The sequence below is a fragment of the Leptonychotes weddellii genome, chromosome 10, assembly GCF_054177405.1.
Source record: "Leptonychotes weddellii isolate Sample4059 chromosome 10, ASM5417740v2, whole genome shotgun sequence".
Classification (NCBI taxonomy): Eukaryota; Metazoa; Chordata; class Mammalia; order Carnivora; family Phocidae; genus Leptonychotes; species Leptonychotes weddellii.
Window position 1 is genome coordinate 116,237,387 of NC_138378.1, and position 25,833 is coordinate 116,263,219.

General features: G+C 57.3%; 1 protein-coding gene across 11 annotated transcripts in view; it reads right to left on the reverse strand.

Annotated features, from left to right (window-relative positions):
• ATP6V1C2 (ATPase H+ transporting V1 subunit C2) overlaps positions 1 to 25,833 on the reverse strand; it is a 76,458-nt gene that overhangs the window by 3,228 nt on the left and 47,397 nt on the right. For 2 of the 11 annotated variants that reach the window (XM_081797200.1, XM_081797199.1), the window contains 8 exons: positions 22,034 to 22,119; positions 21,097 to 21,126; positions 14,806 to 14,900; positions 10,219 to 10,310; positions 7,822 to 7,920; positions 7,178 to 7,246; positions 5,321 to 5,413; positions 2,531 to 5,210 (listed from right to left, as the gene is read on the reverse strand). In XM_081797200.1, the coding sequence (XP_081653326.1) occupies positions 4,514 to 5,210; positions 5,321 to 5,413; positions 7,178 to 7,246; positions 7,822 to 7,920; positions 10,219 to 10,310; positions 14,806 to 14,900; positions 21,097 to 21,126; positions 22,034 to 22,119 (1,261 nt within the window). In that variant the 3' untranslated portion in view covers positions 2,531 to 4,513. Of the gene's footprint in view, positions 1 to 1,626; positions 1,725 to 2,117; positions 5,211 to 5,320; positions 5,414 to 7,177; positions 7,247 to 7,821; positions 7,921 to 10,218; positions 10,311 to 14,805; positions 14,901 to 21,096; positions 21,127 to 22,033; positions 22,120 to 25,279; positions 25,547 to 25,833 lie in introns of those variants that run through there. The other 9 variants (XM_081797202.1, XR_014138321.1, XR_014138322.1 and 6 more) reach the window with 9 other exon arrangements.

Here is a 25,833-nt window from a genome sequence, read left to right on the forward strand (position 1 = left end):
TGCTTGTGCTGTCCGTCAAATAAATAAAATCTTTTTTTTTTTAAAAAAGAATTATTTCTATATGACTTTTAGGGGAAATAGTTTTATCCAGCTTAAGATATTAAGGATATCTATCTATACCTCTCTGGAGCAAATGGGCAGCCACACTATTGGGCCCGAGAACCACTGAATTTTGAGGCAAGCAGGTCAGTCTGGGGCCTGTCAACACTACGGACGGCTGGAACACTCCAGGGTAGCGTGAGTACACCCTGCAACACAGGGCCACAATCCGCGCCACTCCAGGCCTCTGAGACGGGCGGGGATTATGAGGAGCCACGGTGAGATCTGATCTGTGTCTGGACAAAACCACACCTGGCAGCCACCATATTGTTTGGACAAAACCGCGCCTGGCAGCCACCGGTTTAAACAAAACCACACTGGCAGCCATGTGGAGGACGAGAGCCTGTGGCAACAGCTGGGCCGGCGAGGCGGGAGACGGAGGCGAGAGAGAAAGCAGGGGCAGGATGGATGGCCCGTCCAGGGCGCTGTGGGGCGCAGGGAGTGGGGGAGGCAAGCGGGGATGAGGGAGCAGAGCGTCCGAGCCCCGAGGTTTGGGGTTGGGGCCTGGGGACAGGAAGGACATGAGGCCACTGGCATTAAGAGGGCAGCCAGAGGAAGAGGTTGGGAGGGAAGAGGAGCCGGATGTGTCCAGCGAGCGGCAGGACCGGGAGATGCAGGAAGCACAGGCAGAGAAAGGAAAGCAGGAACGGGCCTCCAGGTGGGGGGCCGCCGTGCAGGCAGGGGAAGGGGCTGGGGAGAGCGCTCCAGAGGCTCGGAGGGCCAGGGAAGCACCGGAGCCTGCGGGCCAGAGCGGGCCAAGAAGCAGGGGCGGAAGCTTCCGGAAAAAGTGTGTCCAGCCAGCCGTGTGCGGTGCTACCAAGATCCACCCCCAGAGCTCATGACACGGGGCATCTTCAAAACCCAGGAGAAAAGCAGGCTTCAAAAAGTATTTCCTGTATAATTCCATTTTCATACAAATGTAGTCAAAAATAGGCGTATCTGTAAACTAGAAAAAAAAGCAAAACACAAAGGAACAAAAACTCCCGAAGGGGTTCACGCCCGCATGTTAGCCAGCCGCGCTCTCTCTCGCTGTTCAAAGTACAGGTGATTTTTACTCACTGTTGGTGCTTATTTATAGTTTCCTAATTCTCCACAGCGAACCCATTTCACTTTTGTTAAAAACAAGGCATAATTTTTGTCGTCGTTAGTTCGCTCTCTGGTTTAGGTTTTAGTGTGTGTGTTGCCTTGGGCCTCCGAGGTCAAGGACAGTGCCGGTATTTCTTCCAGGAGTCGCACAGAACCTGCTGGAGAGGGCAGGCCCCCCGCCCCAGGTCCGGCAGGGGACGGAGGCAGCGCACAGGACCGCAGGCCGCCGCGCGCAGCGAGGGCTTGGGCGACTCCGGAAATCCCAAGCATGTCGCCCAGAGCCAGGAGCAGCACGGGGACAGGGCAGGAGGGCCCGGGCCCAGAGGAAGGGGGCTGGACGGGGCAGGCGGCGGTCCCGGGGGGGGCGGGGGCCCCCCACAGCTGGCCGCTCCCCCTGCCCCCCCAGCAGGACAGCCCGGGCTGGGCCCGGCCGCCACGCACCTGAGCACGGACTCCACAAACACCCTGAGCGCCTTGATGTGGATCCAGGCAATGAAGGCTTCGCTGAAGTTCACCTTGAGCCAGCGCAGCAGCGGGCCCTGCGGAGACAGGAGAGCGGGTGATGCCTGCTGGCAGCCCCGCCTGACACCGGGCAAGGACGACACGGCTTTTGACAGAGCAAGCCTTGCGCGGGGACACGGCCAGCGGCCAGCGGAAGCAGCGAGTCGGTTGGCCCACGTCCTCCAGGGCGCCCGGGGCCCGGCAAGCTCAGCGGGCCAGCCACCCGGCACATGCGCGGGGCCCCCAGAGCCCGGGCTGCGGGGGGCGGGGGGCGGCTGGGCAGCCCCTGACCCCAGGGCCGCGGGCGGACAGCGGACAGGCTTCCCTCCGACACCAGCTCCGAGGAACGCGTCGCGCCCCCCCCCCCCCCCGCCCCGCCGTTCTAGCATCATCCCCCAGCTGCCGCTTCCGGGGGGCTCCGCCGAGCCCACCTCACAAGGCCGCAACCCCTCGGGGCCGCAGCAGCTGTCCCGAATGCTGGTGTGGCCGGTCCTCGGGGGGCGGGGGGGCCGGAGTCCTGCAGCGAGGGCTCTGAGCTCCCACCGACACGTCCGCCTGCCCGCAGAGGTCCGGGGTGGGTCCAGCCAGGGCAGCCCGGGGGCTGGGGGAGAGCCGAGCTGCCCGACCGCCGCCACCCAGCAGGGCCTGCCCCCGTCACCAGCTGCAGCCACCTCCACGCAGGGCAGAGGCACCCTGGCCAACAAGCACCATCCCCTGCCGGGGCGCGGGGGGCAGCTCCAAAGACGCCCTCCGGGTGAGGAGGGAGGCCGGATCCTGGGCTCCTTGATTTAAGCCCTCCAAAGCCACACTGCGTACGGAAAATGCAAGGCGCCGTTCTCTCAGGGATGCCCGCGCCGGCGAGGACATGCGAGCGGGGCCCCGGGGCTGCGGGGTGCTCTTACCTCTCCCTCGCCCTCACTCTCTCTCTCTCTGTCCGTCTGCCCCGCAGCGGGCCTAGCGGGGTTACCTAGCGGGGTTACCTTAACCTTGTGGTCCGGGAAGGTGGATGATCCCTTTTTAAGAGCAACACAGGAAGTTTGCTAAAGGCACAGAAATGATTTATTAATCTCTCAGCAAACAGGCATCACAACGAACAGAAGTAACTCGCGTCGCCGGAAAAGCGCGTGAAGGCGAGCTGGGAATGCCGGCCCGCCCTCGGGACTCGCGTGCGGCCTGCACTGGAGATGGATGGGGGGCGCTCAGGTGTCCGGGTCCCCTCCTGCAGCGACAGAGCCGGCCGCTGACAGCGGGGTCAGCTCCCGCTTCCGTCCCCCTGCCCGGCCTCGGTCCGCACCTCCCCTCCACGGGCGGACAGGACAGGGACCGTCCCCGGGAGGCAGCCGTTAGCGGAAACGGCTGTGCCCGCGGGGCGCGTCTCCACCCCGTCCGGCCACGGGGGGGCCCCGCGGCACCCATGGAAGCTCCGTACAGAGAATGAGCCAGGCACGCTGGTAGGACCTACCATCCTTTATCCGCCGCCTCTGCAGACGGGGAGAAAGCACAGGAAAATCCCACCCTGTGCTGTCCAAGGGAGCCGACACCCCAGGACCTAGCCTGTCCCCTCGGGGTGACGAGGACCAAAGACGGCGCGGGATGCTGGCCATGCCCACCGCCCCACAAGCTAAAGGGGAAAGAGGTGTCTCGGAAGCCAGGGTATGGCTGCCCCCGGCTGACCCCCGCTCGGTGGCTGACCCCGCTCAGTGGCACACAGCCCGAGCCTCGCAAGGAGCTAAATGGTTCCGAGTTCGTGTGTCTCCTGTGGAGCTCCACTTCCCCTCCACAGAGACCCTGGAAGGGCTCCCGGGGCAGCGTGGGGGTGCAGAAGCCTACACCTTGTAAGGAAGTGGCAACCTGAGCCCCAGGCGGCAGGTGTCGAGCTCTTGTGTGTCACCTGGATCCTCAGGGGGTCTGTACCAGCGCCGAGGCCAGTGCCAAAGGCACGACCTGACCACCCGTCCTGCGGGCAGGGCCTCCCGCCCGGACATTTGTCAAAGCTGCCACTGTCTAGCCCCCCACCCAGAGACACTGGGTAGGGGGCCCGGGGCCAGGACCGAAGCCAGCAGGGACGAGGCTAGAGAGACCACTGAGCGCTCCTGGGTGATGAGGGTTTGGGGCGAGCTAAGGCCAAGGAGAAAAACCCTTTGGGTTTTGCGGCTCTTGTTGGTGAACCCCTTCCCTGCCTGGGTGTGCGGGGTCTGAGGTCTCGGGGCCCAGCGCCGCCTCAGCTCTTTGTCTCAGGAAGAGCCCTCAACCCAAAGCCCGGCAGACTTGAGGATCAGAAACGGGTGTGTTCACTTGGCATGCACACACTCACGTCCACACAGACACACACACACACACACACACACATATGCTTGGGGGTGGGGCTAAACCCCCCCACAGGCACTATTACATGATGAGCTCCTGTCTCGTCCTCAGAGGGGACGGGCCCGTCCAGTGGGGCTTTGAGAACCCCGTTTTGTGGAACCCCATGCTGCTGCTCACTTCTGAGGGGGCGAGGCTTGTCTGGAGTCCCTGTGGAAAGGCCACTGACCAGAGAGGTCGAGCCGGACGTGCCCGTTCCGCCAGCCCGGCGTCAGAGAAGACCCGGGGCCAACACTTGGCCACACGGGAGGTACTTCTTGCTCTTCACCTAAGCACAGACTTACAGCTTTATGTTCACACACCGGCTTTCCTCCAAAAGGCCTGAAGTACACTCTATTCATTCTTCCCTTCCTCTCTACACTAGAGGCCGAACTGGAAGTTTCTGAGAACCCTCCCCAGTGGGGATGGGGGGCAGAGGGGCCCTGAAGACATTCCACCAGGGGGGCCCCTGGAGCCACCTGGCTTAGGCTTCTCCGTAGCAGGAAGGGGCCCATCCCACAGAGCAGAGTGACTCTCCCAAGGCTACCCTGTTCACATGCCCAAACTCAAAGCCTGGTTTGCTCCCTCGTGAGCTCAGCTGCCCGTGCACGCGGAAGGTTTCCGAGTGGCTGTTGTCAGAAATCTCAAGGATAAGCCCCCACTCTTTGCTAAAAGCGTAGGGGGAATAAATACGGGTGCTGACGACAGAAGCTATCCCATCACGCCTGGGGAACCACACTGCTGAGGCCAGCAAGGTGACTGAGGGGACAGGGCTGCCCACGCTCGGCACAGGGACCCCCGCCTGGATCCCTACCTGCCCTGCCCCAGTCTCCTCGTCCTGGGGGAAATGCTCCCTGACCTCCCAGAGCCTCAGTTTCTCAGCTGCACAGTGGGGCTTGGAGTCCCCTCCTGGAGGGGCGCTGCCAGGACTCGGGAGCTCTCCTACGGAAGGCGCACCTGGGTGCCCCTCTCCCTTCCCCAGCCCCGCTCTGGCAGCTCCAGGGGAACACAGGTTTCCGGGCCACATGGCCCCCAAGGGAGGGGGGTGCTCTTGCATGAAGCCCGCCCGCCTGTGTAGTTTACTCACATACTGTTGCTTCTTATCAGACAGCAACCTGCTCATCTCTTCCCTTTCCCTTTTAATTTCTTTCTCGTCATAATAAAATTCACGGACAGTGAACCTTAAAACAAGCAAATGAGAGGCTTTCACCAGGAAGCTTCCAGACGGAGCAGAGACCCCTCCAGCTGAGACAGCCCAAACCCGGAGGAGTCTACCAAGGCCAGCCCTTACTTGTTCTCTCTGGCTTTGGTTTTGAAATCCTCGATCACTTTTCGAAACAGGGTCACCGTGAAGAGGCCGCCCTCGTTGTCCTCGGCAATCAGCCTGGTGGAGAGAAGCATCTGTTCACCGGAGCCTCAGCACACCCGAGGTCGGAGCTGGGCCGGAGAGGCCTGTTCCGTCTCCCTGGGGAGGTGGGTCCCCGCACAGGGGCAGCTCTGTCCCCATCAGCCCAGTGGCCTGTGGGCATTGCCCCCCCACCAGCACCCAAGGGCAGGGAACCGGACGCCCCTCATGACTTCCTGACTCCGGGCCGGGTGGTCTCTACCACCTGCTATTGCTCCTTCCATTTCCCCTCCAGGCTGAGGCCTCGGGGGCCTCTGGGTGATCTACACGCAGGCCCTCAAGGTGCAGAGACCCCCAGTTTGGCTCCAGTTTGAGAGATGCCTGAGCGATCGAGCTACTCCCGAAGCCGCACAGGGCCTCAGGGGGCGCTGTCCCAACACAGGGCCCACCGGAGCCAGTGGTCAGCGTCTTTGAGTCAGCCCTTTTGGCCAGAAGACCTAAGGGAAGCCCTTCGCCAAGCCCGGGCAGGTCTCATGGGCATGCTGGCCAGGTCCCCTTTCCTGTCACTCAGAGCCCCCCCGCCCCGCCCCAATCAACTGAGGTGGCCTCTGTGGAGGGGTCCCCCAGCACGTGGCCACAGAAAGCCAGTGTGGCAGAGCGTTGGTGGCCTCTGCCAGGCTGTCGGGTTTGGAGGACCTGCCCATCTGCCCATCTGCCCATCTGTCTGCCTTCCTCCTCTCCCTGCAGACGCCCCTGGCTTCTTCCTCTAGCCTCCCCTCGTGACCCCAGGCTCTGGCTGTCCAGTTCCCTGCACCCCTCAGTGTAGCTCCTGATTGCCATCTCCTGTGAGCTGTGACCCTGGAAGAGCCTCCCCGGCAGGAGGTGGGCCTCGGAGCCGAGAGGGGCGTGGGCCCTCACCCTACGCCCTGTGTGCTGGGAAGCAGACGACTGGCGAAGCTGGCCCAGTCTCACTGCCCAATCTTTTTAAATTACAAACTATTCCAGACATACGAGAAGGTATAGGGAATAACGAATACTATGCATTGGCCGCCCCACTTAAGACCTAAAGCCATTCGCACACCACAGAAGCCCCGTGCCCGTCCCTGGCTGCGTGTCGCTCCCTGCCCTGATCCCCCAAACAGCCCCTCGACTCTCCTGTGCGCCTGCACGTGCCCAGATCACGTGGGGTTTAGTTCGGTCCGTTTCTCGACCTCAGATAAATGGCTTCACGCCGGGTGTACTTCTCAGCCACTGGCTTTTCCTGCTCCGCACCAAACCGTGAGACCCACCCCTGCCGCGGCGTGCAGCCCCGACGTGCTGGTGTCCCCGTGTGCTGGTGTGCCCACGTGCACGATCTTCACGGTTTGACTGTATTCCTGTATCCCTTCTCCTGCCACTTTCCCAGCCCTCCCCGGCCACTCCTGCTCTGACCCCAGTAGGCCAGCCGCTGAGACTGACTCCGCTCCCTCCCTGCCTCCCAGCTGCTCATGCTCTGTGGCCATCAGAGATCAGAGTCAGGCCCCTGCTTGACCCTCAGATGGGAAAGCAGCGACCTGAGCTGAGAAAGCAGAGCAGAGCGTCGTGAGGGGGATCCCTGCAGGCATGCAGCCAGAGGGGGCTTCCTGGAAGAGGGGGAAGCGAAGCGGCATTCGAAAAGATAGAGGGAGTCTGGCACGTGGCTGGGGGTGTGGCTGCAAAGGAACTCCAGGCTGAGGGACTCTGGTGAGCGCCAAGTGGGGAGGGCTGAGGGTCCCTGCGTCCTCAGAGCATGTTTGGTGCCTGGGTGCCAAGCTGGGGTCTTACTTAGTCGACCGAGGGACCACCATGTCCGAGAGGGATTCGTAGGTTTTTTGCCATTTTGTGTAGCTTGGTCTGCAAGAATACAGAATCATTCAGTGATTTCTGAAGAATGGCTGGGGGTGTTCCGAGTGTTTAGGATGCTGTACACCCCTTTTCCTAAGGGACTGAGATGAGCAGGACTGGGCCAAAGAGCCCCAAACACCCCAAGGCCCTGCCATGGGCACTGAACACCGCCTCCCCAGCCCAGTCCTGGACCCAGTCTCCCCACAAGGGCCCCGGACGCCACAGCGGGCCCATGTGAAGGGTTCAGCCAGAGATGTGTGTTGGAGCTTTCTAGTCCTGACCCTGTGTGGCCTTGGAGAAGCCAACTGACTTCTCTGGCCTCTGGACAAGGGATTAACAGCCACCCCCGGTTTGCTGTGAGTGAAATGAGCTCCTAAGGCTGGTGGCACACAGCAGCTGCTCAAGAAATGGCAGCTTCTGTCACTGCTTTACCCCACAGACACTGTCACCCTGCTCCTGTTCCTGCCCCCGGGGTCCAGGCCATGGAGGGCCCCCCTTTCTCTCTGCTGGGCCGGGCCACTTTCCTTCCATGATCACCAACACAGGCTGAGGCCCCCCGCCACCCCCTTTCTTGGGCCACTTACTTGGGGACGATGACCAGAAGTGTGATTAGATACTCGGAACCCAACACGAAGTCTTCTTTGCTCACGATATTGCTCAATGTCCGAGTGAAGAGGTTTCCCCTGAATCCATGTGGGACAAAGGGGGTGGGATCAGCAGAAAGGCAGAGGGAGGCCTCGTGGGCCTGGGCATTTGGGACGCATGGACCCCCGCACGAACACAACACACAGGCCCTGGGTCAGGAGGACAGGCAGGAAACACGAAGGCTCGTTATGTCCCCCCAGAGTGGCAGATCCCTGGGCTGAGTGTGCCCCCGACCCCCTAGTTCTGGGTGGCTGGAGCTGCTGCGGCTAGCAGGGCTGGAGGCCCCCTCACCAGTCCCCCGAGGGGCGCCGGAATCCAACACCGCCATCACCTGCGCTGCCCCTGGGACTGCTGGGAGGGGACTGTGGGTGGCAGGCAGCTTGAGTTACTCAAGTGTCAACACTCGGGCTGTCCTGGGCGGAGACGGGCCCAGAGAGAGCTCCATTTCACTTTTCACACCTCCCAGGTCCAGCCGCCAGGGGACATTCACCTGCAATCGCTTGCTTCATGCCCAGTGGAACCCGGGCTCCAGACAGGTCATGGTATTTTTAGCACATGGTTCAAGGCTACTGCAGCAGCAAATGGCCCAAGGGACAGCTCGGAGACCATCTGTAGCCTGGGCGCCCTGGCCACGGTTATCAGCTGATGTATTAGCTCTGGCGAACGGCTCTCAAGCACTCGGCCAAGGCCAAGGCCTCAGGTAACACGCCACCTCCAGCCTCACCTCTCCCACCTGTGCCTTCACTGCTAAGTCCCTTAGGACCCTTTCCAAAGGCACAAGGCCTGTGCCCCCTACCTCGTTACCGTTCCGCCGTCGGGTCTGCTCTGTCTGGTTTATGCCTGCACTCCTAGCACAAAGCAGATTCTCCGTAGATACTTGTTGAGTGAGTCACTGTGAGCTCCCCGAGTGCAGAAATTACACTGTCCTCTGCTTTGTTACCTTTAGGGCCTGGCATAAAGCCTGAGAGTGTAGTAGGTGCTTAATACACGTTTATCGGAAGAAGAAAAACGAACGAAGGAGGCAGGAACAGCTTCACCCCATCCCCCTTCACTCAGGGGAGTGATCAATAGATCAGCACTGCGGTCAATCAGCCGCTGAGCTTCTTCATCAGCTGACTGACGAGGCCGGACCAGATGTCTGCTCAAGCCCCAAATGATTCTCAAGGAGTCCACAAGTCGGTGATGCGACAAGTAGATGGCCCAGCAGGTAAATGGTCAACGCCACCACGGATCTAAGCCAAGGTCACCGTTTAGGGCACTCTCTTCCACCGGCACCCCGCCCTTCGCCCATCTCCTTCCTTCGTAGGGCCAAGGATGCGGCGAAACTCAGGTGATGCCCATTTAGTTCTGATGCCAAGTCACGCCACCAATAATGACTATTTCTAGTTGAAGTGCATCTTTCCCTTTTTGGTTTTAAAGTCTACGTACTATAAGCTTCTTTCACAAGAAGCCGGCTGGCCCAGGGACCATCCCAAGGGAGAGGCGGAAAAGGGGAGGGAAGGTGAGCTACTCAGAGGGACAGCTGATTCTGAAGTCCCCTGGGCACTGCCCTTCTTTGGAGGATCTTCAGACAACTGCCAACAGAATCAGAGCCAGAACCTGGGGAGACTGGGAGGATCCTCCATGCCAACTCAGTCCCACTCAGGAGCACCTTCCAGACTCCCTGGCGGGAGCTCAAATGGCCTTTCCTGACATGCCTCCCACAACGAGGCACTCACTACCTCACCAGAGAGCTGCTGCCATCATGACACTAGGTTTCTGCTTTCCTCCAGACACCTCCCACCATCCTGGTGACTGGTGGCTGGTGGGCCATGTGGTCTGCTCCGTCTCTCATGTGGAGGTCCTTTAGTTGAATGAAGAAGGCACCAGAGTCCCTGCGGTTGCTCTGCTCTGGGCTGCGGCACCCACTGCCCCTGGGGGGCCCTCACAAAGGGCCAGGCTCTACCAGTCAGGTCCCCCTCTGCCTATGCAGAGAGGGGCCTCTGTAAAGCTCCCCGGGGGAAAGGTCTTGGGACCCACCCCAGCTGTTCTCAGTAACCTGGGGCGGTTGGGAGAGGGAGGGAAGGGGGCGAGGGGCAGCATGGTATTCCTCTCTGGCTCCAGGCAGGGAGGTGCCATCACCCCTGCTTGGGCCTTGCCACCCGGTCATATGCACCAAGGCCTCCCCGCCCAGCACGCAGCTCCCAAGAGACAGGAGTGCCTCGGCATCTGCCTGGTTGGCTGGCTGGCTCTCTGGCTCTCTCTCAACCCAGGCACAGACCGGGTTCACCCAGTGATCTGAAAGGCACACTCCGGCCCCCGCCCGGCCCCGGCAGTGCAGAAACTCGGATACTCACATGGATTTCTTCTCCAGGTTCTCCAGGTTTGTCTTCAGAGTGTTGTAGGTGGCTGTTCGGGATTTCAGGTCAGTCTCGATCTGTGCCAGTTGCTATTTGGAAAAGTGAAAGAGGTGGCCAAACTTTTCAAAATGGCCCTAAACTGTTGACAGCACACTTCGGAATAAGGAATCATCAGGGCTGCCCACCGGTCAGGAATGCTCCGTTTTCTTCCCACGGCTCTCGCACACGCCAGCGGGTGGCCCTACAGTAGCCTGCAGGGAGCAGGGGAGAGCTTCACAGCCCCACTTTGCAGATACCGTGGCTCGAGACAGGCATGGCTGTTCTAGGATCACTCAGTGAGGTGAATCTTCTGATCGCGAGCCCTTCTCGCACTGCCAGGCCAGCCCAGCTGACCCCATCCTGGCTTGAGGGGGGACCACTGTGGCACGACCCTGCCAATGCCCGGTCCCAGGCTCAGCTGGGCCCCACAGCCCCTTCCCACAGGAAGGGGTAGGTAGGTAGGAAGGTTCCTTTCGGCTTGGACGCAGGTCATGGGCCTGGCACGAAGGAGATCCCCTGTTCTCGAGTTTCAGGGAGGGCGTCCCAGAGCCCCACCTGCAGCGGGCCCAGGCGGACATGTCGTGGAAAGAGGGGAAACAGGACAAGCCCGGGCCCACGGCCTAGCTCTCTGGCTGCCTGGCCTCAGTGGCCCCATCTGCGTGGCCAGGGGGGTAATGTCCTCCCCAAGGGCTCGAAACAGAGAAAGGCAAATGCCCACCACGGCCTACCTCGCCGGAAGCCCTCAAAACACAGCCCCTGCCCCCCAGGGCTCACACTTGGGCAGTGGAGCCCATCAGTCCAGAACCGGTTCAACAAAGGGGGGCACCCCACGGTACGGGACTCGGCGCGGCCTTCCAGATGATCGCGGGAGACTCCCGCACGCAGTGGGGCGCAGGGCCGACCCCTGCAGCTCCTGAGGGGCCGCACCCCTCCTCCCAACCCAGAGCCCCACGTCCTGGGCCAGCTCCCTGGTGGCGTGCAGTCGCCCCCGTGGGACCCCCGCTCCACGCCAACAAACACTGCCGACGCGGATATCCCAGCATCAGCACGCGACAACAAGGAGGCGGCCTGAGGGACCGGACGATCCTGACCTGAAATACACAGATTTCGTTCGTATAGAGACGGGAGGATCCACTTTCAACGGTTAACACATCGGTCACCTTTAGTGGGGGAGGAAAGAGAGGGGTCTTGTCACGGGAAGCCTTTCACGTTTTTATCCTCCTATCTTGGATATGTCTGATTTTAAAAATAAGATATATATATATTTTTTTACAATTTTTAAAAATCTTTTCCTTTGAAACAGTGACAGATTTCATGGGAAATTATAGAAAGAGGACACAGGGGGACACCCCACTGGCTCGGTCGGTGGGGCATGCGGCTCTTGATCTTGGGGTCGTGGGTTCAAGCCCCACGTTTGGTGTAGAGATTACTTAAGAAAATGAAAAAATAAAATATTTTTAAAAATAGGACACAGAGACCCCATGTACCCATCTTACATAACAGTACGCGATCTTAACCAAGAAACCGACTCAGGTACAATCCACTGTCTTGATTTTTAAAATTAATATTATACACACACACATACACACACAATTATTTTTTAAAGGAAAAAAATCAAACAAAAAAATCCTACATCTTCCTTCCTTTTCTGGTTTCACCACAAGCCAATGAAAACCTGCGGAGGGGTGTTTGGAAACCAGTGGATGGCGAGAGGAACCAGGGCTCTGGAACCAGTTCGCACTCAGCCTGCCTGTGAGCTGGCGTCAGGTCTGGCCCTCTCTGAGCTCAAGCCCACGGAATTACGGAGAGCTCCCAGAATCTGCAGAGCAGGCTGTTCAGCAAGGCGAGGCCCACCTGCCCCAGCCGGAGCTCCTCCAGGGGGCCAGGTCCCCCCCACCCGCCCCTGTGTCGTGACCCCGGGAGGGTGGCCGGCACAGGGAGTGCTGAGGACATGCGTTCAGCCGGGCTCCAAGGTGTGGGGCTGGCTGGCAGAAGCCCCGAGAGCCTCCCGGACCCACCTGCAGAACCCAGAGATGTTTCCAGTGGTGGAGACACCAGCCGCCAGCGCCCCGAGGGGGCCAGCATGGAACCCCCACCCTCGGCTGCACGTGTGCGTGCTGAAGAATAAACCCTGCGCTGTGTCACACCCATGAGGTTTGGGGGCTTTTTCGAACCTGCAGCATGACCAGGCCTGTGGAGACTGACACCGCAGTGGGCTGGGTCCCTGACCCGGTGACAGGTCATGCTGCCACAATGCAGGGTTGGGAGGGGGCGAAGCCCTCCCCACCCTTGAGCCTCTTCTTTAAGGGCCGGGGGTGGGCTCAGTTCCCAGCGGTCGGGAGGGTCTGGGGGCCGGGGCCTGGCCCTGACCACGTCAGCACAAGGCTCCTCCCAGGCTGGGAGACCTGCTTGGACATCCAGCAAGTGCTACTCGATGCCCAGCAACACAGCGACTTTTGTGTCCCCAAGGCTTGCCCCGTGAAGGACCTCCCATTGGAGGAACAGACCTGAACCACGGCTGTGGGCATCACACACGGGGTCCTGGTGCAGGACAACCTCCGGGGGCCAATACTCAGAGCCTCAAAGAGCTGGTTCCCTGCAGTGGAGCTGGCCCCGGGCTTCCTTGGGAAGCCTTGTCTCTCTCTCTCTCTCTCTCTCTTTCTCAAACACACACACACACACACACACACACAGCCCAACCAAGACCTGCATTCCCATCCCAGGTGGTCCCGGAGCAAGCCACTTAACCTCTCAGCCAGCTTCCTCATCTGAGGTCAGAGGAAGGGGGTCCTCCCTCACAGGGGTGACGTGGAAGGAGAGCCCTGCGTGGTTCTGGGCACACGGGGAGCGCTATCAACACCAGTGCCCTCCTCCCCCTCCCCGCTTTCCTGCCGAAGTCACTCTCTGGGTGCCTGGACTAGAGAGAAGCCAAGTGCTGTCCTCTCCAACTGCTCTGCTCCCCTCTCGGTTGACCCCCCGACATGTCCCGGGGTCCTCATCGCTAGCCGGCATCCCTGGGACAGCCCCGCCAGTGAGCACAGTCCCGAGTGGACTCAGAGCATGGCCTGACCGCCTGCCTGGCTCAGCCTGGCCTCAGCAACGCAGGGTGCACCTCTAGGTTGGTGGTAGAGGCCCACAGAACCTCCCGGAAGCCACGTCTGGCACAGGAGCGCCGGGCAGCCCCTCCTCAGAGGGCTTTCCAGAATCACTGCCCAATTGTCCCAGGAGGGGCTAGGACCTCTGTGGCGTAAGCAGTGCCCGAGAGGCCGCACCCAGATTCCAGAGCCTTCTGGCCCCACCCGAGTTCCCAGAGAAACGGGCCAGGCACCAGCCTGCTGTGGGGAGCGCACAGGGCTGCACTCGGATGGGTCCCAGTGGCCCATCTCCTGCACCTGACCCGCCCAGACACACCTGGGTGGCTCTGTGGTCTGAGGAGACAACAGGAAGGCTTTGTTCCTGGCCTGGCTGAGACTCTCTCTCCCAGCCACCTGGGCCAGGAGGAGACATGGCCCATGAGGGGCTCAGTGTATGGCAGAGGGAGGGGGACAGGCAGTCACCAACCATCAGAGCTCACCCTCAGTGAGACACACAGGAGTCAACAAGGCCACGAGACCCCCACAACGTCCCCAGAGACTTGCGCCACAGTGCTTTTATTTACGAAGTGAAAGCTGGAGGCCATCGCTTACCAAGATGGTAGAATTGTGGGGTGCAGTGCTTACTGGCCTGTTTTTTTTTTTTTTAATTTATTCATTTATTTTTAGAGGGGGATGCGGAGAGAAAGAGAGTCCCAAGCAGACTCCCCGCTGAGCGCAGAGCCTGATGTGGGGCTCAATCCCACAACCCGAGATCATGACCTGAGCCAAAACCAAGAGTCGGAGGCTCAACCGACCATGCCACAAGGTGCCCCTTACTGGCCTCACTATTGTCACAGGCTCCTCAAAGCAGGGGCAGGACCCCTGGTGATGCCTTCCAGAAACGCCTCCCAGGAGTTAGGGCTCCGAAGCTAGACTCTCCACAGAAGCAGATAGTTCTTGTCAAGTAGACAATCACTCTGGGATGTGGTTGGGGGGTATGAGGCTCTTGTTAGTAGGTCAGGATGGGGCTGAGCTGCTCCCTCAGCACCTTTCAAAAAGTAGCGAGCTGGAGGGAACCCATGGAAGGGGCACCAGGGTCTGGGCCAGGCATGTCAGGGGAGTGTCTGTGGATGCCGCCGCCGGGCAGGCAACAGGGCCAGAAGGGGTATGGAGGGAGAGCAGGTGCCCGCCTTGAAACCCCAAAGTCTCTGGCCTTGCCCAGGGCATGGAAGGCCACACCTCAAAAAAGCACCGGGCCTGGTCAGGGCTGGCAGGAAGCAGATGGGAGGGGGACTCCACCCAGGGTCACTCGGCAGAGCTAGGACCCCACCTAGCCCCCTGACTGTGGCCTCCCAGAAGGTCCCTCTTGGCACCACCGCCAGGGCCTCAAGGCCATGTAGATCTCCCTCAGGTGGTCAGATCGCCCTGGTCACTGAAGTTTATCTGTCCCCTGAGAGAAGGCCCTCCTCACCTTCGCTAGCGTGTCCACCACGCTCACCAACGGCTGCTTCGCGGGGTATTTCGCCATGTCCCATTCAAAGTGGGTCACAAAGGATGGTAAGTCAACTGGAAGAAACATTTCAACAAATGAGTGGGACTCTCCCCATCTCGTGAGACCAAGGCTGCCAAACCCCGAGCCAAGCATCCCCACGGAAACCAAGGAAGCAATCAGAGAAAAGGAAGGAGAGAGTCAGGGCCCTGGGAGAGCACACACGCCCCCCGGGAGTGGGGTACTGAGCCAGCTGGCTGGCCTTCGGTCAGGACCATCAGCAGCACCCCTCCGAAAAACCCGCCACCAGCCACAGGGCCAAGGTGACCAGAACACACCTGTGCCCCAAATGCTCTCAGACGGCTGCTCCCCGAGATCTGCCTTTGGGAGATCCTACTTTCCCACGAGGTAGAAGCAAAATCGGGAGATAGTCTGAGGGCCAGGTTAATACCTCCCTTTTCTGGTTGTGTTGGCCACACTCCGCTGTTGGGCTATTTTTCTGTTTTGAGGTACCTCAAAAGACATGCCAGAGCGCCTGAGGCCAACCCCCAAAGACCACGGGATAGTATGGTACCACCTGCTCACAAGAAGAGCTGTTTTTCCACCTTCCTCACCCAAGCATTGGATAGAGGCCATTACAACGGAGATGGTTTGTTTTATTTTTTTATTTATTTATTTTTTTAAAGATTTTATTTATTTATTTGACAGAGAGAGACAGCGAGAGAGGGAACACAAGCAGGGAGAGGGTCAGAGGGAGAAGCAGGCTTCCCGTCAAGCAGGGAGCCCGATGCGGAGCTCGATCCCAGGACCCTGAGATCATGACCTGAGCTGAAGGCAGTCGCTTAACCAACTGAGCCACCCAGGTGCCCCGCAGATGGTTTGTTTTAAAGAAGGCATTCTAGGGGCGCCTGTGTGGCTCAGCTGGCTGAGCATCCTCCCGATTTCTGTGTGGGTCATGATCTTGGGGTCCCGGGAATGGGTCCCCGTCGGGCTCTGTGCTCAGGGGAGTCTGCTTGAGATTATCCCTCTGCCCCTCCCCCATTGTGCTCTCTCTCTCTCAAATACATCTTTTAAGGAGGAGGGGAAGGAGGAGGAGGAGATCAGAAGGCGGCGGTGGCAAACCTTGGCAAAATACTAGAGTCTATGACTGTGGTTTTTACTGCCTGGTGAGGAGGTGCATTTTTCAGTGTCTGTCCTTTATATAAGAGTCTATAGTGAGTAGACCAAATCAGGGTTTTCTCAAAAATTTCCCTTTCCCCCTTACTTTCTCCAAACCTAAACCCAGTGCCTTTGGGGCATTTCTGGTTCCCTAATCAGCCACGGGCAGAGGATGGAGCTCTGGAGTTGAGGTCCGACAAGCCACACAAGGGAACCTGGGCCGAGCCAGGACCACGATAACTCAGCTCAAGTGCGCACCCTTCAGATCAGCTCTGTGCACATTTAGAGAGTGCCCCCTGGAGCCAACTGCTGCTTACACCTGCCCCTCACTCCCCGTACTGAGTTGGGTCAGTGTATGCGATGCTGGGGTGGCCCCCAGAAACCCTTGAACCCGAGCAAGACCAGCCTGCCCCCACTGGCTTCTCACACCACATGTGCACGCCTGCCCTGCCCAGCACGTCCTTGTGCAGATAAAGGGCACTGGGGGGGTTGCTCACTCAACAGTCAGGAACCTCCAATGAGCACCAGCTTGCTACCGTGGGGGGGGAGACCACACCCACTGAGCACCAGCTTGCTACCGTTGGTGGGGGGAGAGACCACACCGCCTGGACTTCATAGCGCTCAGTCTCCTAGGGAGACAACCAGGCAAACCTCACACCACGGAGAATGGCAACAGGAGCGTAGCAGGGTGTGAAGGGTGGGAGAGCCGGCGCCTGACTCCCAGGGAGGGCAAGGAGGGCTTCATGCAGGGGCTGGAGGTGACAGGAGTTTGCCACATGGCCGGAGGGGGAGGGGGAGGGTGCTGGGTGCGAGCTGCCTGGAGGACATCCTGCCTGGGGGCCCAGGAATCTCTGGGACAACCCAATGGAACAGGAGGGCCGGGGCAGGGTCACGGAGGGCCGTGTCCGCACTTTCTCCCGGGGTGAGGACATTGGAGACACCTATTCCCCCCCCCCCCCGCCCCATTATCTGCCAGTAATTGGCCACACGTCGCTCCAAGTCCAATAGCAGGGCCGGAGAGGTCACCAAGCAGGTTAGGACACCAAGCCTCCGGGGGCTGTGTAGGCAGCCAAGGACGTTCATGCACTGAGACTTCCCTGGGGCCAGTGGGGGCTTTGCCGGGGAGAAGCCGGCAGGGGGACTGTGTGAGAACAGGAGCAGCTCAGAGGGGCCTAAGCTCTGGAAGCAGAAGAGGGAGGGCAGGCTCAACAGGACAACTGCCCACGAAGGAGGCCCAGGGCACACCTGGATTTCCAGGTCAGGTGAGAGGGTAGAGGGAGGGGACACTCACTAAGTTGGGCAGCCGCAAGGGCGCAGCAGGACGGGACAGGGCAGAGGGGAGAGGAGATGAGCTCAGCTCCAGGGAAGCTGGGGCCCGACACGAAGGTAGATGAGTCCCCAGGACACAGACGGAAGTGAAATGGGGCTCTGTGGAGGTAAGCGGCCTGCTGGCAGAGGGGTGTGCACGGAAGTGGGAAGGCCTTACAACCATTCGGGTAGGTGACACTCATTGTTCACCTTGGCCAGGACCCGAGAATTAGTGCATTTAACTTACCTTTCAACCCTATTAAGTACTATCATCATCTCCACTTTAGAGATGGGACCAGCATACGCCAGTCACCTTGCTAACGTCCACTATAGGAGGTGACGGTGACCGTGGAGCAACGGAGCACCACGCTTCTTCCCCGCCCCCCCACGGCTGGTCACGGCTACCCTGCGGCGTGCACGGTGGTCCATTTCCGCACAAGAACCACGTGCTGATACGTCTGGCTCACTCGCACTTAGAAGGTGTCCCTCAGGCTCCAATGGGGCTGGAATTGACAAGAGGCGCCAAGGGGAGGGAGCTGATCCGCTAGGATGAGCGCCCTTATTAAGGAGAGACGCCAGGAAGCTCGCTCGCTCGTTCTCCCCCTCCCCATGTGCTCCTCCAAGGCCAGGCCCTTGTGAGGACATAGTGAAGGAACCAGCCTGCGGGCACCTTGATCTTGGACTTCCAGCCTGCAGAACTGTGGGAGATCAATGTCTGTTGTGACAGCCCCCTAGGCTGGTGTTTTGTTATGGCACCTCGAGCTAATACAGATTTGGGTATAAATTGGGTATTAATATGGATTTTTGTATTGCCACCCCCTGCAGGGGAAGACTTTGTACAAAAATGTACAGACCAGGGAGGAGCAGAACGAATGTCTGGATAATGGGGGGTGGGGGCACAGCCCGAGGCAGAACCGGAAAGTGGAGGACTCCTCCCGTGGCAACTGATCCCACTCAGGGAGCCCCCCCCACCCAGTGGGCCAGGCTGGAGCCATCGCCAGCCCCCCGACTGGCCCCAGGCAGGAGATGCTGGGCGGGAGACGCCCTGGGATCTGTGCCCTGTCTCCTCCCTGCTCTGCCACTTCCAGCACCCTGTGGGCACACCACCCCCAAGCCAAGCCGCCTCCCACCCCCACTCTCTCTCTCTCTGCTGCTTTTGTCCTTCAGCATCAGGACAAGGGCCACCTCCCGAACGCCTGCCGACTGTCCATCCCACTGCTGCCTTGGACGCTCGCCTGTTCCCGGACTCTCCTGACGCTGCCTGATCCTCCCAATTCTCTCTGCGCTCCCAGGCTCCCCGAGGGCAGATGGCTATTTCTGTGTCCCCAGAGCTGTTAGTGCCCAGCACAGAGCAAGCGTCCCATGTAAGAATCTCCCTCATGACTCCGGTGATGTACTAACTTGCACAACGTGGGTGGCTTAGAAGAGACACACTGCACAATGACTCGTCCCCATGCATTGTCACAGACGCTAAGGTCCTTGTGGCATTCAGAGCAGAGAAGATGAGTTGGCCCTTTCCTCTAGAGGGGCTCCTGTGATTCCTGCCAGACTCTGCCCATCTCCTCGGGGGGGCCCCCCAGGCCCCTCTCACATCACAGCACGTGCGGGTCCGCGGGGCTGTCCCCCTGGCCAGGAGCTCTTGGACAGCAAGCACCTCTGCGTGCCTGGCACCCAGCACAGAAGCCCCTTGAGATCTCTGGGGTGCGACTATGACCCCCTCCTCCCGTGCCTCCCCTGGCACGTCAGGAGCACCAGCTCCAGACCCTGACCGTCCGCCCTGTCGGCGCCCATCACCTTCGGTGACAACATGGTCTGAGGACGGTCCTCCATCTTAGAAAGCAGCAAGCCGTCCCCTTGGGCCTTGCTGTCCTTCCAGCCCTGCAGCCTTCTCTCTGCCTACCCGGGAAAGAACAGGCCTCCCCTCCCCGCCCCCGGCTGAAGTCAGAGAAGCCTGGCCTCCAAGGGAGCAATCCGGGGCTTGGACAGATGGCCCGTGAGGTCAGACCACGACCCAGGCAGGCTCACTCAGAATCAAAACATGCAATCAACAGGCGGCAGCTCTTGAGTAACAGTGACCTCATCTGAGAACCACAGCAAGGCCTTCCTGGCAGGGAGCAGGATGAGGGACCCGTGACCATCTCCTGGTCAGCCAGACGACTCTCCAGGTGCTTAGAACTTCGGTGACCGTTCTAGGGCCTGCTCCAGACAGTGGTGTGTTTGCCCAGCACCAAAGCATCTACAGCCTTCCTTCCAGACTCAAAACTCAGTTGGGGGCAAAGAACAAGCCAAAACAAAAGGTGCCTAAGAAAGGCGAAGAGCCTGTAAAGGATGAAGTCCACTGACGGGGGAGAAAACCAGGACCCAGAGAGGTGACCGGCCAAGGTCCAGGACTGGGTCTGGCTGCTCCAAGGCGGTTGCGGCTGCGGCTGGCTTGTCCCCGTGGCATTGCCCTGGGGGAGATGGATTAAACCCCGCCTAGTGGGGGCAGCCCTGAGCCCTCCAGTTAATTCTGTCAATCGCTAGTTCACTAGTTCCGTGGGTGCTCTGCAGAAGAATAAGAAAAAGATTTCCCAAAGGAAATCATATCAGGAAAGCCTGAGCCAAAGTCAGTCTGACCAGGTCTCAGGACTGCAGTACTTCTCAGAGCCTTTATTATGCTAACACACACTGTGAATGTCAAAGAGTTATCGGCCACAAGCCCTTGACCTCTGTTTGCACAGGGCTGGTTACAGAACAAGGCTTGGAAGCTCTCGTCTTGTCTAGGAAGTCATGGGGACCCACCCGATTCTCAAGGGGCCTGGAGATAATGAAGCGTATTACATAAACAAATAAAGCTGACTTTCCTCCTCCCTGAGATGAGAGGCAGCGGGCTAATAATGCACTGGGGATGGAGACGATGAGTGGTAACATCTAGTTTTAAGTAACGTGAATTTTGAGTAGAAGCAAGCATCTTGATCGCTATTTTACTGTGAGCTCAAATCCTCGTGCCTTAAAGACCAGGTTTTTATGTAGAAAAGTAGCTCTCTACCTTAAGTCAGCTCCTCAGTCTAGGACCCTACAAGTTACCTGCTGGGAAGTACGATCAGCTGATCAACAAAAATAATTTTTTATTAGCATCAGCAAGAGACTTCAGTGTCACCAACAGATTGCATTTGGAAAAGTATTTTTGCTAAGTTCCAATCTGTAAAGATCTGTGTTCCTCCTGAAAGGATTTGCTGGCCTTAATTGTTTGTCCTAAAAGGATTTGCTGCTTTGAGCAGGTTGGAGCAGGTTGGAGCAAACCCAAAGCAAATGGCTCCTTTTAGCCAGGAATGGCCTATTGAGGTATAGGGACGCTCCCCGCTCCCCCCACCCCCCGCAAGGCTCATGAGAGAAGAGCCCTTGTGTTGAGTGGACCCCAGCAGGGCCACACAAAGCTAAGCCTGACATATAAGCTGCCAGGATCCACAAAACAGCCAGACTCAGGAGAGTGGGCACTGAGGACAGACATCAAAGCCAAGGAGCAGACCACAAGCCAAAAGATACAGAAAGTCCACCTTGAACTCCAGAGCCAGAGGATCACCCAATTCCTGGAAGCATGCAGGGCTGGGGGGTGGGGGCGAAGCAGGGCAGACATGAGAAAGAGGGAAAAGGAATAAAGGTGATGATAGGTCATATGGCTATCGTGACCCAGGTGCCAGGTTGTTACTCGAGAAATCCACCATGACCCGATTACCACCACACCCCAAGGACCAGACTGAGAGTCCACCTTCCCAGGGACATGCAGGCGTCACACCAAGCACACTCACGGCAAACGTTATGACCTACTCTTTAAATATTTCATTTTTTCCTTCAAACCTGCAATGTAATAAGGGGAAGTTATTATATTGCATGAACACACGAAGCCAAGTTCAGATGTGGGAGCAGGAGCATTTCCATTCGTCAATTTAAACAAGCAAATAAAAAAGCCTTCTATGGTTCCCAAGAGGGAAAAACTATGAATCGATATGTAACAAATGAGCCATGTTAGATACAGAATTTACACTCCCATTTTCAGTGTTCGTACATAGAGTCACAAGAGTCACACGTTCCGTTGACTTCTGCGGAGTTCAAACGCCTAATTCTAAAGTCTCCGAAGTCACCAAGCTTGTGTCTTGCACATTTTCAGCGCACTCAGATTGTACGTACACAATTAATGGGCCCGAATGTCTCTGGAATCTGGGGTCTCTCCTACAGCACAGGAGAGACAGAAATTCCAAATGCGAACACATGACCCAGAGCATGTTCAGTCTTAACTGTGTATTTACTGGGCACAACTTAAAGACTTAAGTTTTGAGGCTTTTCCCGGCCCCTGAAGGCATTTTCCAGCCTCATCTGGGGAGAGGGAGAAATGGGTTGGGCTGGGTGGGGGTGGGGACGGGGGTGGGGGACGGGTGGAATTTTCCATGCAGGATAGAACACAAGCTGATAGAGAAGGCGGGCAGATCAAACAACCCCGAGACCCTACTGACCCCATTCTCCCTGCAGGTGTCTACGGGGTAAAAAATGCCAGATGTTCTCGAAATGCCACAGCCAGAACCATCCACAGGCCAAGGGGCAAGTCTTCAAGCCAGCAGTCCTGCTGAGCTCAAAACGGGGTGTACAGCTCTGCCCAACGTGTCCATCTAGATGCTCCACGGGGCTGGGTCCCTGCACCCTCGACAGGGCGTGCAATGTGCTAGAACCGGCTGAGAGAGGCCTGGGTAAGAACACGCCAGTGACCTACCTCCGTTGGCCAGGAGGTTCTCCGGAACCTTCCCCTTGGCGTCTTCCATGACTTCTACCACGCTCTGGGCCATCTTCTTTATGAGGCTTTGGGGAAAGAACACAAGGCAGTTAGACTGGGAATGTGCCCTCCGAATCCTCTTGACACTTCCCCCCCCCGGGGGGGAGGGGGGAAGGAATGGGCGCCACCCTCTGGGGACTCTTTGGCAATATGTAGGCAGAGACTTCCTATGTGCAGAGCCCTTGAACCAGTATTTCCACTTCTGAGAAACTATCTTAAGGAAATAGGGTGAAGAAAAACCCTTCTGGATAAGATGTTCTTCACAGCACTTGCTGACAGCAACACACAGGAAGCCACGGGAAGGTTCAACAATAGGGGATTGTTGGAAGCAAATGGAGGTCTGACTGAGGGACTGTTGCTCACGCACTGGAAAGGTCTACAAAGAATTCCTAATACCGTGGAACAAGGCACATATTATCACGTTACGTGGAAAAGAACCAAGATACAGATTTATATGGACAGCACGGCTGGACCTACGTGGAAATGTTCTTCCCACCTTATGTATTTTCAATGATAATCCATAATGATAATTCAGTACTGACTTAATGCGGAATGTAATTCAGTATGCTTTTATCGTTAGAAAATCAGAACCTGTAAGTCTCCACTGAGGGCTTCAGAAAGTACGAGAAAGGATGGTGAGCCGGCAGAATATACCGAGCTGTCAAATCACTATGTCGTACACCTGAAACTAATGTGACATGTGAAGATCCGAAAAAGAATAAAACAAAAGCGTCCCCCCCACCAAAAAACCCAAAAACAAAAGTCTGAGAAAAGAAAGGGAAGGGCAGGATTCCAAGGCAGAAGGACTCAAATTCACATGGCTCTACCAATTACCAAATGTATCATTTTTTGTTTATTTTGTTTTTAAATTTTAACTGGGCTCCACACCCAACCTGGGACTTGAACTCACCACCCTAAGATCAAGAGTGGCATGTTCTACCACCAGAGCCATAGAGGCGCCCCCTGCAGCTTTTTTTCCTTTTTTTCTTTCCTTTTCTTTTTTAAAGATTTTATTTATTTATTTGTCAGAGAGAGAGAGCATAAGCAGAGGGAGCGGCAGGCAGAGGGAGAAGCAGGCTCCCCACTGAGCAGGGAGCCCGATGCAGGACTCGATCCCAAGACCCTGGGATCATGACCTGAGCCAAAGGCAGACGCTTAACCAACTGAGCCACCCAGGTGTCCCACCTTTTTTCTTTTTAAAAAAAATAATCTCTACACCCAAGGTGGGGCTCACACTGACAACCCCGAGATCAAGAGTCACACACTTTTCCCACTGAGCCAGCCAGGGGCCCCCAAATGTATGATTTTGGTCAAATCTGTTTAACCTCTCTGTGTCTCAGTTCTCTTCTCTGTAAGATGCAGATTATACCCATTTTGCAGGATTATTATAAATATTAATGTAACTAATCAGACTCCAAGGGTCTAGGAGCAGAGTGTCTGCTCCTGGAAGCTGAGCACTGAGAAGTCCTCTGGAAAACATGCCAAACTAGGACCAAAGTCAGAAAGCTCTCAAGATCCAAATCCTTGCCTTAGGCCACCTCTCCACCTGCCCCCACCCCCAGGAGGGAGGCAGCTTTGCAGGGAGCCTGGATCAGGTCACTGAATTCCAGATGGGGAACATGGCGTTCTGCTGTTGCAGGGACTAGCCATGCTGGCTACTCAGAGCATGAGGCCAGGGGGCTGGGGACCAACACAGGAAACTGAGGCAGAAAGGCACTGAAAGGTCCCAGATTCAAGGAAGAGAGGGAGGGAGAGAGAGAAGAAGAGAGGGAGGGAGGGAGGGAAAGAGGGAGGGGGAGGGAGGGCTGGAAGGGAGAGAATGATGAGAGGAGGAAGTCAAGAGAGGGAGGAGGGAGGGAGGAAGCGGAGAGAGGGAGGGGGGAGGGACAGAGGGAGGGAGAGAGGAAGGAACTTGTTTTCCCATCAGAGTAATATGTATTCATGGTTAAAATTTGAAAAATACCCAAAAAATGAAAACCATACTCCTCTGCCCAAGAGAAAACACACACTTTGCATTCTGGACTATTTCCAAAGCCTTAACATGTCCATAGCTTATGTGAGCTGAGATTTTCTTTTGATTAACACCTACCACTTTAGTGGAGTCTACCAGGTACCAAATCTCTGTAATCATTACCTCATTTAACCCTCACAAACATTCTTGAAGGCGAGTATTATCCCATTTTACAGATGAGGCCCAGAGAAGTAAGTTGACCCTGTTCACCCACCCGGTCCATCTGAGGACTCCGAGGCTCTCAGCCACTCGGCCGCGCTGCTGTCTGCAGTCACTGAGACCCATCCTGGACTTAAATCTCTACAAATGTGTTGGCATTTCCTAGAACACTAGCTTTGTACCGCACTAATTATAACAAATTATAATTACCCTACTCATTAGCTACCCAACTAATCTCATTCTGTTTCCTCAGCTGTCAAATGGGGATGGTACTGCTCTTCTCACGGGTTATCTGTGGAGTTCGATGTAAGCCTGCGCTGTTCCAGGAGCCCGGAGTTCGTGGCAACATCAGATGTGCCCTAGGCAGCCTGGTGGGCCGCATCCGGGTCTCGCCTCTGGCTCATGGAGAGATTCGGCAGGAGACTGGGGAGGGTGGGAACCATGAGTCTGGTTCCCTCTCAGTTCCCAGAACCTCTCTCCGCTCTTCTCCTCCAGCCTGGGGGTGTGACAATGCCTCTCCATCTGCCTGGGTTTGTACACCATCCCTTGGGGGTCACCTACAGCCCACACGCGACTGCTCGTCCCTTTATAAACAGACTCTCCTCAAATTCTGTGTGTCTTCTGTTAGCTGTTAAGACCCTGACTCGCTCAGTTCATTTATTCATGTGTTCGCTCATTCATTCAGCAAATTCCGTATGTTAAGCAACTGGGTACCCAGCACTGTTCATTGTGCTGTGAACTAAACAAAATCCCTGCTCTCAGGAAGCTTCTATTCTAATGCTGTCAACTGTTCCTCTTTATTACTGCTCTGGTGGTACATCAGGTCGCCACCTCCACATCCTGTGGCACTTTGAGTAACTGTTTCCCTAAAGGTAGTAGTAACTCTCACCCCTACCCCAGTGCCTGATGCCCAGCTCAAGAAATGTTTGTTGAGCGAATAAATGAATTCTGGCACTCCCCGGCACCTAAATGCCACACATGCTTGCTTCCTCAGTCAACTGCAAAACAGAACTCACTCATCATTTTGTTAACGACTTCTTGCTGCTCCCGCTTCTAGGCCGTATGGAGCTTTTAACCGTAACAAGATGGCCACACGCGTGCCCTCAGGCGTGTTCACCGCCGCGGAACATCTCAGAATAACATGGTCTGATGAAGTTTAACTACTGGGAGGCTCCCTTACTGCACAGAACAAAAGGGGCCCGGACTTAGCTGTGATGACTAACAACAGTCCTCAGCCAACTGTGATCTTACTGAATCAGAATGTTTTTCTCATTAGAAGGAACCTATGAGGGCGCCTGGGTGGCTCAGTTGGTTAAGCGACTGCCTTCGGCTCAGGTCATGATCCTGGAGTCCCGGGATCGAGTCCCGCATCGGGCTCCCTGCTCGGCAGGGAGTCTGCTTCTCCCTCTGACCCTCCCAACCCTCCCCCCTCTCATGTGCTCTCTCTCTCAGTCTCTCTCTCTCAAATAAATAAAATCTTTAAAAAAAAAAAAAAGAAGGAACCTATGAGACTACATGACGTTTTACTTTTCTGACTCCACGGTTCACTGTGAACACATTTCCGTGAACA